Raw genomic sequence first — 22,776 nt, 5'->3', positions numbered from 1 at the left:
AGTTCTGCTATATGTATTGTACAATCTTATTGGTTTATTTGTATTATAAATTTGAACCTATTTAAAATTACTTTGGGTGAGTCCATTTCTAGCTTGCAACAAACATGTTACCACCTGCTTTTTCCCGCACAAAGAAAACAAAAATAAAACCATCTCAGATTAACAGAAATACGCAATTTATGATAAGTATTACAGTTGTGTACAACAGGTGATTGTATTATATATCAGCTGTCAGATAAAAACAGGTTGTAATAAATCTCAAGTGTAACAAAAAGACGATGGACTGGAATAAAAGAAGGAAGCGATAACAGAAGGAGATTTGTTTTGTTTCTATTCACTTCCAAGTGGAACATTGGATAAAATAATTGTATTTTGAAAGACCATCAATATCTAGAAGAATTTGATACAATTAAGCGAGACAAATCATGCACAATATTGGCTTTATACTCACCGTTGCCGTTTTTCTAACTGCGGGTAAATATCCTTCTTAATTGTGCTTTCTGTTTCCATCTGCGCATGATTACCGATATGTGTGTATGTGTGCGTACGTGTATAATATGCGTGCATGCATGCATGTATGTATGTATGTATGTACATGTCTACGTATGTATGTATATATATATATATATATATATATATATGTACATGTTTATATATATATAGATATGGATATATATGTGCATATGCAAGTATATGTACACATGCATGTATATATGCATATATGCGTACCTATGTGTGTATGTATAGTAAACTTGTGTAAATTTATATCTAACACGCTCATCTGCATTCACCATTTATATCATATATGCATATATAAATATATACATATATGTATATACATTATATATGTATATTATTTATATATATATATATATATATATATATATATATATATATATATATATATATATATATATATATATACATACACACACACATACACATATATATATACTGTTATGTCTAGGGAGGGTCATTATGTCACTAATTAAAATAAACTCACGCACACACGTAAACATACACACTGACGCTTACCTATTCAAAACACAATCTACTACACCATACAGGCGCGCACACTCAACCTGAACGCACGCACATAAGTAAACATACATACCTCTACACACACAGGTATAAGACTAGTTCTCTGACACACAGAGCAGACATTGAAGAGTGAGGGCATGTCATTAATGAGAAAGGACTCCGATGGAGAAAATTCACAATTGATCGATTGTTCAATCAACACTTTCAAGAAACCACTGATTAGTTGGTTGGTAAAATAAAGAAGTGGTATTGGACATGTGCGCGTGTTTACTTTAATTGGCATAATGACCTTACCTAAACACAAGATTTATTTCAGCACAGGAATTCATATCGAGTGTCTTGCAAACCAAATGAAAGAATGAAGTGTGTGTATATATATATATATATATGTGTGTGTGTGTGTGTGCGTGTGTGTGTGTGTGTGTGTGTTTTATTTTTTACTTGCGGCAATGCTGGAGCAACGTCTTAAAGAGTTTTAGTTGAAGAAATCGCCCCCAAAACTTATTTTTTGTAAGCCTAGAACTTATACTATCGGATTCTTTTGCTGACACGTTAAGTAACGGGTATATAAATACACTAACATCGGTTGTCAAGCGATGGTGGGGGGACAAACACAGACACAAAGGCATACACTCACACACACACACACACACACACACACATATATATATACATATATACGACGGACTTCTTTCAATTTCCGTCTACCAAATCCACTCATAAGGCTTTGATCAGTCCGAGGCCATACTAGAAGATACTTGCCCAAGGTGCCACGCAGAGGGGCTGAACCTGAAACCATGTGGTTGGGAAGGAAGCTTCTTATTTCTTTATTGCCGACTAGGGGATAAACATAGAAGGGACAAACAAGGACAGACAAAGGGATTAAGTCAATTACATTGACCCCAGTGCGTAACTGGTACTTAATTTATCGACCCCGAAAGGCAAAGTCGACCTTGGCGGAATTTGAACTCAAAACGTAACGGCAGACGAAATACCGCAAAGCATTTCACCCGGCGTGCTAAAGTTTCTGCCAGCTCACCACCTTCTTACCACACAGCCACGCCTGACTAAAGAATAAACAGTTATCTTATGAACTTCATTAGCTTACAGCTGTTTCTGCTATGAGATGCAGTGGACTCAAAGTTGACTGTTTGAGTAACATCTTGTAGTTTCATCAGAGCCTCGAATATGAAATGCAGTTTATTTGGAAAAAATGTAATTCTTTTCCCAAATAGACGGCACTTCACATTCGAGGCCCTGCAGAAACTATAAGGTGTTACTCAAACCCACGACTATAAGATAAAAGTTTATTCCTTTGTCATCTTATCGTCTTATAACCATTCTGTACTCAACAAATGCTTCGTTCTGAAGCATATGTAATTTTCAGTTCTACCCTAGGTTATTAGTTTCGCTGATCCTTAGCGAAATATATATATATATATATATATATATATATATATATATATATATATATTCCTCCCTGTCTCTCACATTTGTTTCACTTCCCTCCCTCTACCACCACTCTCTGCTCACATGTGACTTGTGGTCAATTCTCTCTTTCTAACTCCAGCCACCATGAAGGCGAGACGAACCTGTTCGTCATATCACTAGCGTTCAATATTCGATTCGCGTTTGGCCCTACGGCTTTTTAATGTTGTTTTCACTGTCCATTTTTTCCTGTATTGGTTTGTGTTTGCTACGTTGGAATTCTCTGTTTAGTGGGTTGATCCACTACTCAGGAAGAAACTATTCTAAGAGTGCGTCCTGCCTTATCTTCGAAATGCCTAGTTTAGAATAGAGGCAGCTGATGAAGAATTAATCCAAGTGGCTATTTGTTTTTCTATGTATTCGTTCCGTTGTCTGTAGTTCATTTTTCTAACGTCCTGTACCCGAATATGCATCTATATACACATGTAGATGTAAGTATGTACATATATGTGTGTATACATGCTTATATATCCGTTGTATTATTATTATACATACATACATATATATATATATATATATATATACACACTAGAGTGTTACTCGTTATTTGGAAAAATATTTTTGGTACCATGAGTAGTATCAGGAAATATGACATACCTACAAAAGTTATTAAAATTTAACTTTTATTAAATTTCATGGTTCTTAAGCAAAATAATGAAATGAATACTAATTTTGGAAAGAATAATATTTATTGCCTTAATATATGATTACATAAAATAGTATTCAAAAAGGAAAAAAAGGAAAACAAAATCACTCTCCGAGTTAATCTATTACGTTATGGAAATTCACACGCACACACATATGTATGTTCCCTCTGCTGTTTCTCCTCTGTCGCTATGATTCTCCCTCACTGCGTATGTCTGTATGTGTGTACTATTCCCATGTGCAGTCACCCTGCACCGCATATACTAACTCTCTCCGTATCTCTCCTTTACTCTCTCTCTCTCACTCTTATATATATATATGTGTGTGTGTGTGTGTGTCTGTGTGTGTGTGTGTGTGTGTGTGTGTGTGTGTGTGTGTGTGTGTGTGTGTGTGTGTGTGTATATATGTATATATATATATCATGTTATTCCCTACATATTTTCTTCTCTCTTCGTTTTTTTTGTTTTGTTCTATCTCCGTTCCCCACCCCTTCTCAATCTATTCTGTCGAAGTAAGTAAGCTCGAAATGTCAAAGACTTCCATTCTTCCCGAGCGTTAAACTAATACACCAGCTTGTTGTTCCTTCACTTGTCTTTGTCTTTTGTTTTCTGTTCTGTATATATATAGAGAGAGAGAGGGAGAGAGAGAGAGAGAGAGAGAGAGAGAGAGAGAGAGAGAGCAGGGAATTGTTAATTAATCAATAAATTAATAATTAACAATTTTGCCAAGTAGTTCAGTATGCAATCAGCAGGAGTTGCTTCACCAACATACTGAAAATTTAGAAATAGCAGTTAAAACTACTAATTCTAACTACAATTTATTCTCCGACGGATCGCGATATTTATAGCTCACATAGAACAACAGAAGAGAAATAAACGAAAACAAACCTGCCGTTAGTTAATCATGTACGACGTTTCGTGATTAGAATATAAAAATTCGTTTCACTCATCAGCTGATATGCATATCTCGCATCTATTTTCGTTCCTCCAATTCACTCTCTATTTCATATCTTATCTAAATTAACTATTGCTTAACCATCTTCTCACACCGTCCCCGATGAAGGGATATGATAAATATCCTGGAAACAGCTGTAATACCTTCTATTTATAAATGTTCTAAAATCTACACAGCCTTGGGTTTTTTTTATCTCATTACGAAAAGTAAATCTATATATATATATATGTGTATATATATATATATATATATATATATATATATATATATATATATATATATATATATATATATATATATATATATATATATATAATGAAATTGAAATCAGGAAAACAGAGATTTGCACATCCAAGTTTTATTTTACAATTAATCACATCTTTCTTCAAGACCTACGCACGTTTCCGCTGAAAACTGGTGCACACTGTTAAATATGCGTCTTGGTGTTAATTATCGTTGCAACTTCATCAGGATCCACTTTAACTGTTGGTCGGATATCATCTGAAGATAGCATAATCTTGACTAAAATTATTCTCTAATGTGGTGTTGGCGTTACTAAAAATAGTCATATATTTCGTGAACTTTATGTTACCCTGGCTACTTCAGAACTTATTGCTACTTTCTATCTTAATGCTCAAGAATTTTCCTATGGTTCTTAATTCATGTTCTAGCCTACCATTCCACCTATGTAGAATAGTAATTTTATTTTTTCCAAATGTATTAAATTATTCTTTGTTTTTTTCTGATGTTGATATTATTATTAAACTATGGGTCTATCATTTTCTTGTTATTTTGAAATTTAATTTAAATTAATATTTTCTTTGTAGTTAATTTTATTCAACTTAAACTTTGTTTTCACATTTTGAAAATTTTTCAGTTTAATTTATGAAGGGGTTTACATTTTTGTTCGTTATTTGTTATAATTTACTTACTTCAAATTCCAATTTTAGTTAGTCATATCATGCAATTATTTAAACCTCTTAAAGGTATATTTTGATTGGTGAACACACCTTGTTGCGCTTTCTTGTCTATGGTTTACAATTCGCAACGTTTACTTCCTTTACTATATGGTTTAGTTCTACTAATTATATCCCAGCTAATTGTGTATGCTTTATTATTATCTTCTAGCGATCAAATTATATTACTTAAGCTCGTATTATTTTTCTTATTTTTATCCCTAAACGATAGTTCATGATTATCTATTCTACGTTTAATAAAGGTCTCGCTAGCACCTATGTAGAAATACGCCTGTCCTTCTGAAATTACTTTACATCTGTACACCACGTCTTTAATTCTGCAGTTTAATTTTAGTGGGCATGATTTATGTGTTGTACTATCACAATTCGTTTCTCCATTATAGTTCTATTATCTCCTATATTTACTTGATTATTTACATTCTTACGTTTGTTCTTTTTAAGTTCTAATCTATTTACACTATTTTAATTTTCACCAATTTGGGCACCGCTTTCCGAAATAGTGTTTGAATTAGAACTCGTTACTTCTCTATCGTTAATTTCCCTGTTGCTTTACGTTTGGTTATGTATATCTGTGTAGCGATGTGTGTCTAGGTGTATGTATGTAAATGCAGTCAGAAAAATACTTTTATATATTCTAAGAATAGCACTTCAAGAATATTTGACAGATGTTTTGCATTACAAGAATTTACGGAGCCGGCGAAATTTTGGTATCTATGTTTTCTAGAAAAATGCACTGAAACTAACTTAGAAACTCTTTAACTATATTATTCGAATATTCAAGCTAAAATTTGGATTATACAATTTTCTTAATTCTGTTTCTTCGTTTTAGGAGCAAAAGGTCTGTTATATATAAAATCTACTACGGTTAAATGCATCGCTACAGAAGTACGTAGCTTTTCTAAAAGCAATTATATCTGAAGATAAAGATATGTGTCTACTAGAATCGGATACTAAATTACTGAGAATATCTGATCGACGATTGGTTATAAAATATTGTTATACTTGGAGACGGTCACGTTTTGTCAATTAAACACACGCATTTTATATTTGATCTTCACTTCAGCTTTATTCTTACATTTTTTTTAAATTTTAGTTTCTTTGTTAAAGTTCTTTCGTCACACATCCTGCGATCTCTTCAGCGACTATCTGTCCCACGTGTCACTTCTTTTTCTGCTTATTTCATTTTTGTAGTGAAGACCAAATATTTGGCGTATGTGTTGAATTAGCAAAATATGACCAACCCCAAGTGTAACAATATCTGCTTCAACATACGATTTCACATTAAGAGTCTTGTAAAACAAATACATAAACATATCATAAGATGATCTGACATAAATTTCTGATAAAGGGAAAATATACTAGTATTTTATGCCAAGAAAATTAGCTTTTGCAAGGTTTATTATTCTTAAATCTAATGCACTGAAGAATGAGGTAATAATATTTTTTTAAAACCTATGTCCTGTCCGTTCATGTTTCACTAGAGAAATGATTTACCATTATGATAAATGTATTTTTGTAATGCGCATTCCTATCTGGCAAGATTTGGGGTTTTTTTTTCATGAAACAAAATATTTGCTACGTAATTTTCAAACGACAAATCCAGCTTAGAACATTTTTAACGAGTAGTTTCCAACACTCACATGTCTTTTGTTGCTATTTTTGTTTCTGATTTTCCTATCCTTTACTTATCTTTCTTTGCTTTGTCAAACGCAGACCGTTTGTTATATACATTAGCAGAGAGCGAATTGTGTGGTACTTTGAAAGGTAACGACAATTATCCAATATCAGATTTATACTCGCCGAAACTGAAATATCGGTGGAGCAGCTAAAACAAATTAAATGAAAACTGTTCTTTAGTCAACAATAGATAAAAAATAAAAAAATTAATCTATTCTTCAAAACCCACTGCAACTTAAAATGGAAGATCACTTTGGGGAGATCATATATTAACTATTAAAAACACTTGAAATCTTTATATAACTGAATGTTTTAAAATTTCATTTGCCAAGACACCATTCGTCAACACAATCTGAACGCATTGCCAATACAAAACATTGAAATTTTTTAAAACCTATTATATACCCTGAAAATGGCATAAACCTTTGAATTAAATGTAAATTAAACTTTCGTTAATTTATATTCTGTCAAAACCTGAACGCTTATGTCTATTCCCATTGTCTTTATATATCTATTTTATTAGTCTTTTACATCTATTTCTATTGGCTAAATCTGAAGTAACGGGGAGTACCTGAGGCATTCACAGACTCTCTTAGATCAATGAGATTTGTTCACTTCCCTCTAAAACTTTTGCAAGTCGATGACTGCAGGAGTGGTGTGTGCAGAGAGAGAGAGAGAGAGAGAGAGAGAGAGAGAGAGAGAGAGAGAGAGTTCATGTTGGATTTCCTGATGAGGAAGAAATGAATGTAGTGGTTAGTGCAAGGACCTAGTAGGTGAAAACAGTACAGGTGACGAGCAGGCAAGAGATGTCTGAGTGGAAGTGAATAAGGCCAGCCAACCTCGAGAAGTAGAGACAGAGATAAAACATCTGAAACTGCAACTTGTCAGTAACTCTATGCTAATCAATTGAATGGTCACAGACTAGAATATGTGTGAGGCAGCTGTATTTTCAAAGATATGGACGCAGTACTCTGTGATCGACCTCAATTTCACCTTATAGAGGTTTTGTAGTGGTCTGGGCTCTGACGAAAAGGATTCATTGAGATGAGGAGCAGTTTTAGTTATGCTAAGGGAGGTACGTTTGCCAGGATGTCTCTTCAGTGATAATGACGTATAGCATTTGATACTGCATTGTGATAGCAAGGGCTTTACTTGCTTGTTGTTCATATTTAAGATGGTTAGGTGCTACGATGTGTTTTGCTATGTGCAATGATTGGTGGAGGGTGATCGTTCTATTGAAAGTGTCAAGATTTACATGACCTCTTTGATGGATGTTTTTGAGATCTCTGCGTGGAGTCTGTGTAGATTTAATGAAAGATATCCAGGTTGCATGTAGATGACTCTTGGGAGCAGAAGGTCAAGGAGGAATGAAGAGTGGTATTATTTATATAAGAGTAGGACTTGTTAGAGTCAAGGACATATTGGGCATTGATATATCGGAGAAAATATATAGGATTATAGCAGTGACTCGATCAATTCCTAGCAATATCTGAAGAAGGAATTTTTATATTCCGAAATATTATATCATGTTAGACTATGAATAATTAAATTATTACAGTTATTATAGTCCACTCTGCTTTGTTGTACTATTCAAGACACGTTATATTTCATAACAATGAAATGTTTGATTCAGTTTCATATATATAGAAGAAGTAAACAGTGACATGATTTTTATTGATAGCATACAAGGTAAAGTCTCTGCGAACAAATTTCTGCGGTCAAAAGCTTCATTATTAGTTTTACTTATTTCATATATTCCACTAATAAATATAAGAGAAATACGAACCTTTTCACTCTCTTGTTTTTTCTTTCACGTGAAAGTCAAGCAACTAAATTTCTTCGTTAGACTTGGGCCTCGTGTAAATAGGTGTAGCCGTGGCTGTGTGGTAAGAAGTCTGCTTTCCAACCATACGATTTCAAGTTCAATCCCACAGCACGACACCTTGACCAAGTGTCTTCTATTTTTAGCCCCGGAACAACCAAAGCCTGATGCATGGATTTAATAGGCGGAAACTGAAAAACGTCCGTCGTATATGTCTGTGTGTGAGTTTGCTTTCGTGTTTGCCCTCTTGATAACCGGATTTGGTCTGTTTACGAACCCGTAAGTTAGTTGTTCGGCAAAAAAAGGACAGAAAAAAATCAGTACCAGACTTTAAAAAATAAGTATTAAGGTCGATTTGTTCAAGTGAACCCTTCAAGGATTGACCGCAGCCCAACGACTGACGCAAGTAAAAGACAAAAGGCTGTAATTTGATTTTATTGCATCGAACATTTCTACACCAGTTTGAACTTGTCTAATTGTTTCATTTACTTGAACAGATTTTGTTCATCCTGCCAGCATCGGAAATTGCCCAGCGGTCAAACATTCTCCAAAAACAAAATGCGAAACCAACGAAGATTGTCCAAAAGGTAAGTTTCCATTAAATGTGATTGACATAATTTTTTGTGAAGGTGAGTGGCCTAATGGTTAGGCTATTGAGCTCACGATCATTTCAAGATCGTGGTTTCGATTCCTGGACAGGGCGGTACATTGTGTTCTTGAACTAAAACACTCCATTTCACATTATTTCATTTCATACAGCTATAAATGGGCCACCTTGTGACGGACTTGAGTCCCGTTCAGAACGAATATTGTGATCTTAGTCATTTGTTTGCCATGGAAACGGAGTAACCGGCGCTATGAGTCTTCGGACTTGATATGGTAATGTCTAAGTAATTAACTAGCCTTTAACGTAATAATTTTGTATAACACATAGGATAAATAGCGGAGACAGTCAATAAACAACAACTGATAAACATCAGGAAATGAAACAGACATTGGTTCTTCCATATCTAACTTACGTAACTCTTAAGCATAAATCTAACCTTGATCTTTCTCGAAAGCTTAATTTACATTATGTCCTAACTTATCATTAGACGCAAAATCATATTAACCATTAATCTAACCTGACACTAACCATTAACCCAGCAACAAAACATTTTTACATAGCAATGGAAACTGGGCTACTATCTGTCAAGGCAAATCATATGGTGCTATTAGAAATGTCATTAGAACTGGGACTGAAATTCCAACGACATGAAATCCATCACAAGAGATCCCAATCTTATATATACTATCATTATTTTCTAATTTTATCAGATGAATCAGTGGTAAAATATTGGGTCTCCATCTAGTAAACTTTGCTCTGCTCTGTGCTTATGTCTGAGGTGTTGTGCGCGACGTCGATGTGTTGATGGGTGGTTGGTGCTTCTTGAGTCGATGATGCTGTAGAAACACGCATTCTGTATGTACCGTCATCTGGTGTGGGTGTTGTAATTCTTGTTGGTGTTGCCACTGTGGGAAACCTAAGCTAATCTCATAAACCGGCCTTCCCCATTTTTAATATATACAGCTCTACATCTTAGAGTGTGCTTCTTCTTTCGGATTTATGTTTTCTACAAACGATATATATATATATATATATATATATATATATATATATATATATATATATATATATATATATATATAAAATTAATACACATACCAAAAGAGATACACATAGTTTCGTGTTTTAATGATACTACTAGACATTTTTATGAAATACGCCATGAAAAACTATTAGTAGCTCTTTTGGTATGTGTATTGATTTGATATTTATCTCTCACTTGATGGAGTACTTTTTGTTGATTCTACCTATTTTGGATATATATACATGTATGTATATTCAAACACACACACACACATACACACATACACACACATGACAGAAGTAAATAGATACCCATAAACCATCGTTTTATGTTTATTCTAACTTGTAAAGGTATATTTTTTTATTAATTGACATTTTTATGTTTCAAGTTCTATATGTGAGTGTTTAATTATGCCGTGTACAAAAGAAGCCTTGGAACTGTCTGAATTTCAAAGAAGCCGTATTGTGGGGCATTCTGAAGATGGACATCGCGTAAAATCGTAGAAAACCTTGGCATCCTGCTTTCTACAGTTAATAGAGTGGTTGTGAAATTCACTAGAGAGGAGAAGGAGTCCACATCACCTCGCCCAGATCAACCAGAGCCCTCTGATAGGATCCTTCCCTTTGTTAAGAGAAGTGTAAAGGATAATCCTCGTTGCAAGGCCTCGAAATAGCAGAACAAGTTGAATTTTAGTCCCAGAACAGCTGTCAGGTATCTCCACAAACTTGGTTACTTTGGCAGAGCAGCAAGAAGGAAGTCACTTCTTAAACCAACCAACATCAAGCGGAGAAAAAATTAGGCCAGTGAGATAGTGTATGTATGTATGTATGTATGTATGTATGTATGTATGTATGTATGTATGTATGTACTTATGGATGGGTGGGTGGATGGATGGATGGATGGATGGATGGATGGATGGATGGATGGATGGATGGGTGGATGAATAGACAGGTAGATAGATGTAATACCCAGTGATCATTGTATTTCTTTGTTGTTGCTGATTTCAAGTACGTCCAAATAAGGCTTGTAGCTCAAATACACAGACGTATACTCATATATGGCCAAGTGCGGTTGTACAAGCCATTTTCCTTTCATTACGGAAATCATAGATATTATTCATGCATAGATATTACTTGTTTATATTGGTGGTCAAATAATCGAGTTAGCTTCCTAAAATTTTACGGGAAATGTGATCTCATATAGCGTGAAGGTTTTGATGAATTCTCTTAGTGATACATTTTCGGCAACACGTGGCAGGTTTGTGATATCCTTCATAAACAGAACTATCGGCCTTATGACAACCTTATTCTCAAAATAAAGTAATCGGCAAAAAGATTTTGCAAGACTCGTGCTCACAGTGCTGAGCCTACAGGGTCTCCAAGGAATGTAGCTGGGCTCGAGTCATCATCAAGCAACTGTCAAAAAGCACGTAGCTGATTTTCTGGCATGCTGTTGGAATACTTTCAACGAAGTATTTACTGAAAGGAGAATTGGTTTAACTTCTTTAGAACTTGCTATGCACAGAATAGATATTGTTACCTTGTCGACGACCTATTTCACTGGTAAGGGTCAATATGCTAAAATAAGGGATGGCTACGCTATTTTCTGGTATGAAAGAATTGATAATCAGAGGAGTGAGTCTGACATTGATTTTGCGATTGGGTGAACTTTAGTGTCACTTCTCACTAAGCTACCATATGGTTTAAATGCTAGACTTATGTCTCTGTCAGTGTCTGTATCTTGTAATCATTTGACAGTGTTTATGAGTTTTTATGCACCAACAATGCATGGTTCTGATGAAGACAAATATTTTATTTATGAGCATCTAAAAGATATTATTAGACACATTACTGTTGAAGTAATAATTCTTAAACTTCAACGCACAAGGTCGGGAAAATTTTTAAATACCGAAGTGTGTATGGCAGTGATTCTCAACCAAGGTCCATAAAGGATTTTGTTAAAATTTATGCGCAATGAAGTGGTTATACTTCTACAATGCACAAAATATGTTAACAAATTTTATATACAATTCCTAATAATATTTTATTACAAAAAATATAATAGGATTTTTCAGGCATCAAATGGCTATGAGGGTCCAGCCGAGTAAAATATGAATCAAAAGGATCCACAGGTAGAAAAATGGTCAAGAACCACCAGTTCAGAGCATCCTGAGATGAAACGATTAATGTCAACCCCCAACAGTATTTTACTACAAATGTGAACAGAATTGAATCTTATTATTTGTAATACGTTCTTACCAAAACAATATTGTCAAAATAGAATCTATTGGCCCAAAATAAGCTGTTAAATCAATGATTCAAAAAGAATTCAGTCATTAAAAATAAGCCGTGAACTGAACATGACTATGATCTTCAGAAAGCATAAGTCAAGAGGGACTTTGCCTTTCATTCTTTTGGGATCGATAAAATAAGTACCGGGTTATCACTGGGGGGCGGGGTCGAGATAATCGTCTTACTCCCCCAACCGAAATTGCTGGCCATGTACCAAAATTTGAAACCATTATTTCCGATAAGGTGAAGAACAAAACTGTCCCCGTCTTGGTTTGAAATTTGAACATTAAAGGACATAACTGAATTTTACAAGATAATTTATTGGTTCTCTGCTGTTTCGACCACCCCTTTAATAATTTCCTATAATCATTATAATATCGGTTTCAAATTTTGGCGGTATTTCAACTCAGAACGTAAAGACGGACAAAATGCCTTGTGGCATTTTGCCTCGGCGTGATAACGATTCTGCCTGCTCACCGCCTTTGTAATCATTATAAAATTGAAAAACTAAAACTAACTTCTGAAACTCATTATTTTTTGTTCTATTTCAGAACATTCTTGTTGCACGTATTTACTGAACAAACACGTCTGCGTTCCATGTAAGTAACACCTTCTGTTATCACAATGTAGAGACTGAACTAACGAGAGCATAATCCATAAGAAAGCTTATTAGAAATATCAATTGACTCACCCTTAAATTATATCTTACCATCTTAAATAAGTCTACATTAGCCAATATAGATCTTGGAAATAATCTTGATTTGAACACCGTTTGATCAAAGGCCTGCTCAATGAAGGCTTACCTTAGCCTAAACAAAACAATGAATGGGAGGAAACGCTGGGTAATGTATTTTAGGTAAGTTTTTGCTGTAAAAAGATGAGACAGTCATGGCTGAGGTACCTTATACAAAGATTTCTTCAATCAGACTAACTTGGGACCAAGCAACAACAAGGTAGAAATTGAGATGAGATTATGGTGTTGAAAGTAATATTATTATAATATAATGTGGGGTTTGTTTTATGTGATGTAATATGAAGATAGTTACTTCAGCCATTTATCCCCTGTGAAGTGTAAACCATCGACAACTTTTCTGCAGTTTTCGGTACTCGGTTGTTTTTTCTACTTCCCTTCAGTTAGATTCCTACTTTTTCAGCTCTTCTTCAGTATCCCAAGGGCGTCTTGTCTTTCGCCTCCCTTGTGGGACCTATTCTTGTGTTTCCCTCAAGGAAGGCATTCCTCTCCCAGGTCTTGTTTGTTTTGAATGTCATTAATGCATCTGTAACTTTTCTTTTTTATTAGTTAGGAGTGTTGGCCTTTCGCTAGCCCATTTTTACCTCTGGGAAGAGGTAATCTATATTAGTCTAGCCTCTCGCATTTGACTTCTCAACCAAGAGCTTAGCTTTTTGACTTGTCTACCGGCTTAGCTCTCAGGGTCACTGAGGCGCACAAGCTGCCACACCGCCACAGGGTGCAGGACAACTCACCACCGCCAACTTAACACCGCCGACTCAACATAGCCGACTCAAAGCCAGGAAAACTCATTGCCATGACAACTGAACACCAGGAAAATTGATTAATAAATAATTGTTTCGTTTTATAACTTTATTCGTTTTATAACTTTATCAGGTATTTATAAAAGATTAATTTAATACAAGACATGAATTTTAAAATTCGAATAAAAGTAATTGAGAAACTACATTTTCAATACAAGGCTAAAATTTAAATGAGAAATTTATTGAAAGTTGTATGCAATTCCCTTCAAATATTCTGTGGGAGATCGTTCTGAAAAAGATGAAACAATATGCAGAATTCTATCATCTGCCTTCATATACTTCTTCAGTTTAAGGGGATGGGGATGACTTCCAATCAGTTGCTCAAACAATGCATCTCGGTTTCTTTGCACCTTATGCAGCCCATTTATGACTCTCTAAATTGTGGAGTGCTCCATTCCCAGCTCTGTTTGGAGTCTCCTATTTGCTGCTTCAGTATGGTTATTTGTCCGGTCTTCCCGAGCAACATCCTCTCGTAAACATTCCACATTTCATAAGGGAAGAGTGAAGGTCTTCTACTATTTCCACGTCGATTTGGTTTTCCAATATAGGTATCTTCGAACCAATTCAGCAGTGCTGCAAATTCTTCAGGTATATCCGCAGAGAGGGCGTCAATATACAAATCAATATATGGAACAGGATCAAATGCTAAACTTAATATTATCTTGGCTTTTAGTGCAAAGGTAGCATCGTTGTTCTGCTTTTTTTTTATTATTCAAGCCATGTATTAAGAGTAATCTTTTTTATAAGTTTCTGATAATGTTATAAAACGAATAATTTATTTATTAATCAGTTTTCCTGTGGTGAGTTGTCCTGGCGCTGAGTTGGTGCTGTGAGTTGTCCCTATTCGACTGCAACAACGACTGAATCTTGTGGTGAAATGTGAAGATAGCGACGTTGTAATACATGCTGGAAGTCATATGATCACGTGGTTCTTTCAAGTTTTGCAGGACATGAACTGCCTCGTCTTTATCACGCAGGATTTATTTTCAATATCATCGTGCACTCTAATATGGGTCTCCGCTGTATTGAGTTGCTTGAAGATGGTCCTCGTCAACCTACCACCGTTGTCATTGATGATGTTCTGAACCTGCAAGACTAATTGGGCTGTCATTGCTTGACTGCTGAGAAAATTTTCTTTTGGACTTGGATGAGTCCATATCAATGAGTCCATATCAATAGCATTCAATTATTTCCAGACCCTAAAAATGAAGGACCTAATCACACTCAAGAAGTTGGTGATTTCCGAAACGTTTTTTTTTTTTTTTCGGCAGTAGGAACTCCGAGCACGGTGTATCTTTTCCTTTTTCTCTTCGGGACTGAAATCTATGCTATTGATACGTCAGAAAGAGGAAGGAAAAAGTTCCAATTTAGTGCATACTGTGTGACATTACTTTAGATCGTCTTCCATTTAAGATCCACAAAAACGTGTTCACAAACACTCGGCACAACCTGTATAGTGTACAGATAAAAGCGTTGTAATTTAATATCAAAGCAGTGTTGTAATGGAGAGTGGGGGTCAGTTAATAAGTCCTTTTATTCTAATGGCTTCTTTCTTCTAATTGCTGCTCACTGGAACTCATTACTATCGTCTTGTTTTCATTTGATCTCTGATATTCAGTCCTTTAACATATCTGTCAACCGATATTTTTTGGATTTGTAGGTTCCTTTTGCTGCTTTGTTGTCCCTTACGCTACAGTAAACTAAAACCTTGTTTGGGGCAATACCATTGTAGAAATATACTGTGCAGGCAGTTCCAAAATAATGTAATGCGAGGAGAGTGATGTGGAATTGTAGCATTGCCTAAATATAGTGTTGTGAAGATTGTGGATGCAATGGTATGGTAATATAGAATGGAAGTAACGTTATCTAAAAGTATTAGAAATTAATGTGCGTAAAAATTTTGTCATGCATATTTTTTCTCATGACAAAAGTATGTGTTCATTTTATACTCACGCAAGGCGTGTAACCTTTTGTGCACTGTTTGCAAAATGTTTTGTGTGCGCACACACCAACAATTTGAACAGAACACTTCATAAAAAAAATAGTGTATTGTGATGGCAGTGTTGTAGTAAATTTGTGAAGAAGATGCGTTGTAAAAATGTAGTATAAAGTCAATGTTGTAGTAATGTAGTAATATTAAAAATTGTGGTCTGTGGTTTCATAGTACAGAATGAGACCTCACACAGGCGACGTTTGTTTGCGTAAACAACAATATTTATCATATTGTTCTAGTTGCCTAATATCCATTATATGTAATAATGTCAGAGCTGAGAATGTATTCAGTGTATTTTTCTCAGATGCTAAAACCTACGTTATTTATGCCAATGTGAGGTCTTCTACCCTCAAATTATACACTACCGTCTTAAAAAGATATGAACACTTTCGATAATGTTGTATATAAATATGAAAAAGTTATTGGTGGAATATTTTACATCGTATATCTGTTTCATCAGCGCTAAACATCTATAACAATAAGCCAAAGAAGGAGCTTCTATGGAGTCGCTCAACCAGCTTGATATAACAGACAACTCGCCTTAAAATCATACCTTCGATGGGAAAAAGATTGGGTGGTTATGCTTGAGAGCGTATTTGATCACATGTTTACTCGAGCAAGGCTGATTTCTGATTAAACAAGTACAACAACGACAACTTTCACTGTGGCCTGTGTTAATTAAACATGATTAGCTTCTCTCCGGCGGTGTCTGGCCACAAAATGAAATAGATCCAATGATCAACAGAACTACCTATCCATGGTGTTATAATGTATAATAACTGACTAGACTACGGACACACATCCTTCAAGCAGAATTCAACGCGACACAGCGTTTGACAAGGTTGGGTTCTCTGAGTTACATGTACAGTGTTTCTGACAGGTTTTCGAGCAGCTTCAATCAAGCCAATATCTTATTTACAAAGCTTGAGTCAACCTGAGATTTTGGCTGAAGACTCATTCTTCGAAGTATTGCAGAGTAGTATTTTCTAGAAATAGCAACCGAATCTCACCCAACAGTATTGGCCAATGCAAGAGTTATTGGATAATGTAGACTTTTCTCTCTCTCTCTTTTTTTTTTTTACACAGCTTAGTCACAAGAAGAGCACAGCCCTTGACTTTTTTCAGGGTCTCTGATACGGGTAGATGGAAAGGGGAAAGCAATCCTTAGATCGGATATCCAGCTCGAATCCTCGCACACAAAATGGACTCCGCTAAAGCGTCAGGAGGTGGTATTAACAGATTAGAAGCACCAAAAACAAGAATGGTCCCACGATGAACTTCCATACGATTTCTGCCTATCAAACTTCACTCAGAAGGCCTTGATCGACCCTCGTCTGTGATAGAAGGCACTGTAACAAAGATCCGAACCCTAATCGCTAGATACTCGGTCAGACACCACGAGTGAGCAACCAGTTTCATGCGATCGGTCTATAAATCAACCAATCAACGTGAAGCTGTGACGTGATGTAGTTTCCTCGAATGTTCTAAACTTTAACTGCTTAACTCTTATAAAAGTCTGTAAGCGACCGTGTGATCATGAGAGATGACGAGGAATGGCTCCTTTAAGACATCGCACGGTCGATACAAATAAAAATATTAAAAGAGGATAAATGAGTATAGTGCCAGAAGGAAAAGAGAGACACAACCGGTAGAAGGTTTAAGAGAAGATTTTATTGATATGTCAACATGTATGTCTTTGTGTGTGAGTGCGACATATAAACATGATAATAGACAGACCGTCATGTAAACAAAGTGTGTGTATATACAAACATGTGTGTATGTGTTTGCGAGAAATACAGAGCATAGAAAAGAGTCTATAAGGACGTTAGAAGTAAGTCCAGACACAAGGATGGTAAATACCAGTTCGTATTCAAAGTACACAGTGGTTGAGGTGCTGTAACAAGAAGTTGTGGCGGCAATGCAGAGCCGGGAAGAGACACGTGTTGTGAGAAGTTATGGCTTCAATGCTGCTGCCGGTTACTTGTTACAGAAGGTTTGTCGCAGGTTGTATTTGCTGTTAACCATTGTGAAGCATTTCACAAACAGCGTTGTTGCGAGCGTTGCTGGTTAGTGTGTACGTAGAGAAGTTGATGTAGACGCTAAGAAGCTGGAAGCGACGAAGATGGAGGTCCTGAATGCTGGACGAACTGTTGACGACTCTCCATGTGGCTGCTGTTGTCGTCCCTAGAACTGGTTGTGTGCTCTGTGATCAGTGGCTAGACCTCAGAAGGTCTGGAGCCGAAAGGACTGACAAACTGTGACGGTGAGAGGCTAGCTATTTATAATATACTGTCGGCGTAAACTGGGGTTCAGAAAAGACTGTCTCACGCGACCTTATCTGAAGGCTGCAATTGGTTGGGTTGCATCTTGGCGCACAATAGAACAGGAGATAAAATGCGCCAATACCAACCAGTCAGAGTGATGGATACAACAGGGTCCAAAAGTGCGGCCGAAGGCTAGCTATTATCCACTACGTCCGTATTAATGTATATATAAGAGAGAGAGTATCCCTTAAGTCGTACGCTAGAAGCCGTTTTTGGCGGTCAATCAATCGTAGAGTGTTGAAGGTGGCTGACTAACTCATGCGACGCTACTGTTACCAGGCAGACAGCAAACTGACCGCTGACGCTACAGATTACCTCGGAGATTCATACAGATGACTTCGTGTAATTTTTGACTGACCATATGATGTCACACAGATAGCTTTCTACATTTTCAGATCATTTTTTCTCTCCTCCCACTCAGCAGTTATCAATATTGTTCATTGTAAATCGCCAACACCAAATATCATTATGTCAGCTATCATATGTATATAAAGGCTGTCTTTATATCCAACTTAACGTGGATGTTTTTGTTGGAACACTGAATACTGCGTTATTTACCTTGAGGGTACCTCTTATATGGACGCATGGTGCATAAAAGTACGCATATTTATATTGCTGGCAGACGATAATCAGCTGCTATGGGCGTCGGAACAGCTAGATTACGTATTTCGACCTACCTGGGCTCCTCGGGGACAGACGTCCGACAACCGCAAACCAGTTGAATCTAACTGCCAACAATAAATAGGATTTCTGTCGCTGATGTCACAAATAGCCAGCAGGCTTATTAACAAAAATATTAGGGATCGAAGGCAATCTTTACCCACAACTTACCAAAAGGTTCTTTATATCTAACTTAACGTGGATATTTTGTTATCGTTAAGTTGGATAAAGATTGCCTTTTTGTATTAATACTGCTTCTGTCGCTCATAGATAGATAGATAGATAGATAGATAGATGGATAGATAGATTTTTATACATACATAAGTCAACAGCGTTGGAGAGCATAAATGTTAAAGTTGGAGTTGAGAAAAAGTTAGCTGAACATTGGAAGCCCTCTGAACATTGGGTTACATGTATCATAATGATTCATGCCAACATCATGGTTGTTGGTCAATGCTATGTGAACGGTGTAAAAGCTGTAAGACGTGACATGGGCAGCAGCAACTGAGACTCGAAATCTTGACCAGAAGAAAGGGAAACACCTAGTGTTTTACTGCGTCCGCACGCCGGAATTCATCCCCACATATTTGAACAGGGCCTCAATTTAGACAGCTGAGTGAAGTTACTGGAGACCGTGGTCAATCCTTGGCGGAGAGGGTTGGTGCTGGGAGGCCATATGTATGACAGTAGGATTCAGCTTCTTGCCTTGCTTCCGGAAAAAGTCAGAAGAGATTGTCAGAGAATTTCTACAACTTCACCGGCCCCAATTTCTGACCTTATAATCCTGCCGATTGTTATCCCATGGTTTACTATGTGTGGGTTGGGAAAGATATCAATTGTTCTACCTGCAGCACCAAGGCCGAGTAGGTGGCCAAGATCAAGGTGTTCGAAGATCATCTCAGTAACACAATGAGGAAAGCATGCGCCAGTTCTGGAACCGTCTTGAGGCTGTGGTAGAAACTGAGTGCGACTACTCTGAGAAAATTGTTATTTACCAGTTGATATTTTTATTTTCATTAAAATACTTTTATTTTTGATGGAATATTGCGTTTTCTTTTCCTGTTAAGCCAACTGCCAAATTTAATCCGAACACTTTGTGTGTGTGTGTGTGTGTGTGTGTGTGTGTGTGTGTGTGTGTGTGTGTGTGTGTGTGTGCGTGTGTGTGTGTGTGTGTGTGTGTGTAAAAGCCAATTACGAAGAGTAATTTTTTTTTTATCTTTCTTAATAAACTGCAGCGAACCCACACGTTTGCTTCGTGAATGGTAAAAAAATACCTTATCAAAGTACTTTCAATCGTGATGACTGCACGGAATGCACTTGCTTGGGAAGTAACAACTTACTTTGCAACCCAATATCCTGTTAAGGTAAGTAATTGCAATATTTATTATGAAGTCAACAATGTAACGAATGCTCACAAAACAAACTCTGCACACGCACGAACAAGCTCTGCACGCGCACGCACACACACACACACACACACACACACACATGTGTATATATATATATAATTTATAATTCCCAAAAACATTCGAGAAGACAACCAGTTAATAAACACTTTATAGATGTAGAATTGTCTGTCTCAATGTGACAGTATTTTTTCAAAGATACGGAAATGATTATGAACTGAAACTGTTGTATATATATATATATATATATATATATATACGTAAATATCGAGCAATAAGAATGAGTGTTCAACAACTCATTTGTGGATAAAAATTCTTTATTTGTGTATCAAGGCTACCATCGGTCTCATATTAAGAGATATCTCAACAATTTTTCTATATGATCGGCTTGAAAAATTGAAATATTTCTGATTATGAAACCAATGGTGGCCTTCATACACAAATAACATATGTATATATATATATATATATATATATATAAAGATAAGGAAATAATTTTATTCTCAAACGCTGGATAATGTTAATAATAGAGCATGAACAGGATAAACTATCCATATTTTGCAGAAAATTCTGTCGGTGGCCAGCCATGAGACTCGAACTCACAACCATGTGATTACGCGTCATGTGCTTTACCATTAAGCTAAACTGTCCGAATGATAAATTCTTCTGCAAATTTAGGATATATAAATCTAGCTTTATAAGACGCTATTGTACGTTAAATTCAACCTACGCTGAAAGTCAATAAAGTTTGCTTCAGAAGCGTTGAGATGTATTGAAAGATACAGATAAGGAAATAAGTTTATTCTCAAGCGCAGGATAATGCTAATAATATAGCATGAACAGGATAAACTATCAATATTTTGCAGAAAATTCTGTCGGCGTCTTATAAAGCTAGATTTATATATCCTAAATTTGCAGAAGAATTTGTCGTTCAGGAAGTTTAGCTTTATGGTAAAGCACTTGATGCGGAATCACAGGGATGTGAGTTCGAGTCTCATGGCTGGCCGCCAACAGGATGTCCTCTAAATCACAAAATAACGGTGGAGAGGAATGTGCCCTATTTTTCAAATCCTAGCAGCAACACTGAAGCTGGAAGCAGGATAATAATCTAATTCTACACTTTATCACGTTTTTTAAGCACAACACACGCGGAGTCAAAAAGTAACATTACCTTTCATTCGGCACTGCTTTTCACGCAGTGCTCTCTCTCCCTAGTGAGAAGCTTCCTATCTCGGGCATGTGAGCATGTGCACAACAGCCAAACACCGCGTCGCTGGAACTGTGAAGCGCACAGTTCTATACAAGGATTTTTGCATTTTTTCATAAACTAGGGGATGGCTACTGACATTAAGCTTAAGGATTATATAATGAATGTGTATAAAGAAAGAATTAAAGAAAAAAAGGGCTCATTATATTGAATGTTATCGATAATATCGAGTGGAAATAGGGGGTGCTGCAGTTCCGCAGTGCCTACACACGAGCCGCCACTGCAATGTAATAAGGTTTAATTCATCGTTTTACCAAAGAAGCCCATCGTGTGTGTGTGTGTGTGTGTGTGTGTGTGTGTCCACCACCGCTTAACAATCTGTGTTGGTGTATTTACGTCCCCTTAACTTAGCGGTTCAACGTAAGACACCGATATAAGTAGCAGGCTTTAAAATAAATAAGTACTCGGCTCGATTCATTCGACTAAAAATTCTATAACGTGGTGCCCCAGTGTGGCCACAGATATAATCCACAAAAATGATATTTTATTTCTTTATTTACAGACGAACTAAACCCAATGACAGGTAGCTGCAGAAATTGTTTGGCCGACTACTGAACTAGAACACGAACACAATACTTTCGTCAAGTTACTAATGATTATAACAAAATGTCGCCATTGGTGTTGAAAATAAAAACATGAATCCTATCTCCTCCCCACTCTGTTATAAATTTGTGACCCAACAGATGAGTCAGAAATGGTTATTAAAACACTGGCACACTTCTTTCTGACAATCTCATTTCTTTCCTTTCTTTTTTTCTCTTTTTGCTGCGTTAATAGTGTAATTAATCTTTGACATTGGTCTAATGCCTAAAATCCAAACTTCCTCAGATGTCTCAGATTGAGACACTATTATTATTGCTGATACTAAGGCAGCGATCTGGTAAGGTGGTGAACTGATAAGGTGGCGAACTGGCAGAATTTTTAGCATGCCGGGAAAAATGCTTAGTAGCATTTCGTCCGTTTTTACGATCTGTGTTCAAATTCCACCAAGGTCGACTTTGTCTTTCATCCCTTTCAAGGTCGATAAAATAAGTACCATTTGAGCC

At 36.2% G+C, this 22,776-nt stretch overlaps 1 protein-coding gene across 1 annotated transcript; it reads left to right on the top strand.

The window, feature by feature from the left end:
• Window positions 1-292: 292 nt before the first annotated feature.
• On the top strand, window positions 293-22,461 carry LOC106876219 (IgGFc-binding protein-like). Its single transcript, XM_089356533.1, has 5 exons — window positions 293-474; window positions 9,102-9,191; window positions 13,078-13,125; window positions 20,293-20,421; window positions 22,233-22,461. Exons 1-4 carry the CDS (start codon window positions 426-428, stop codon window positions 20,418-20,420), a joined length of 315 nt encoding a protein of 104 aa, XP_089212659.1. The 5' UTR covers window positions 293-425; the 3' UTR covers window position 20,421; window positions 22,233-22,461.
• Window positions 22,462-22,776: the final 315 nt, after the last annotated feature.

The sequence above is a fragment of the Octopus bimaculoides genome, chromosome 8, assembly GCF_046866305.1.
Source record: "Octopus bimaculoides isolate indiv1 chromosome 8, ASM4686630v1, whole genome shotgun sequence".
Lineage (NCBI taxonomy): Eukaryota > Metazoa > Mollusca > Cephalopoda > Octopoda > Octopodidae > Octopus > Octopus bimaculoides.
This window is presented reverse-complemented; position numbering and strand designations above follow the sequence as displayed.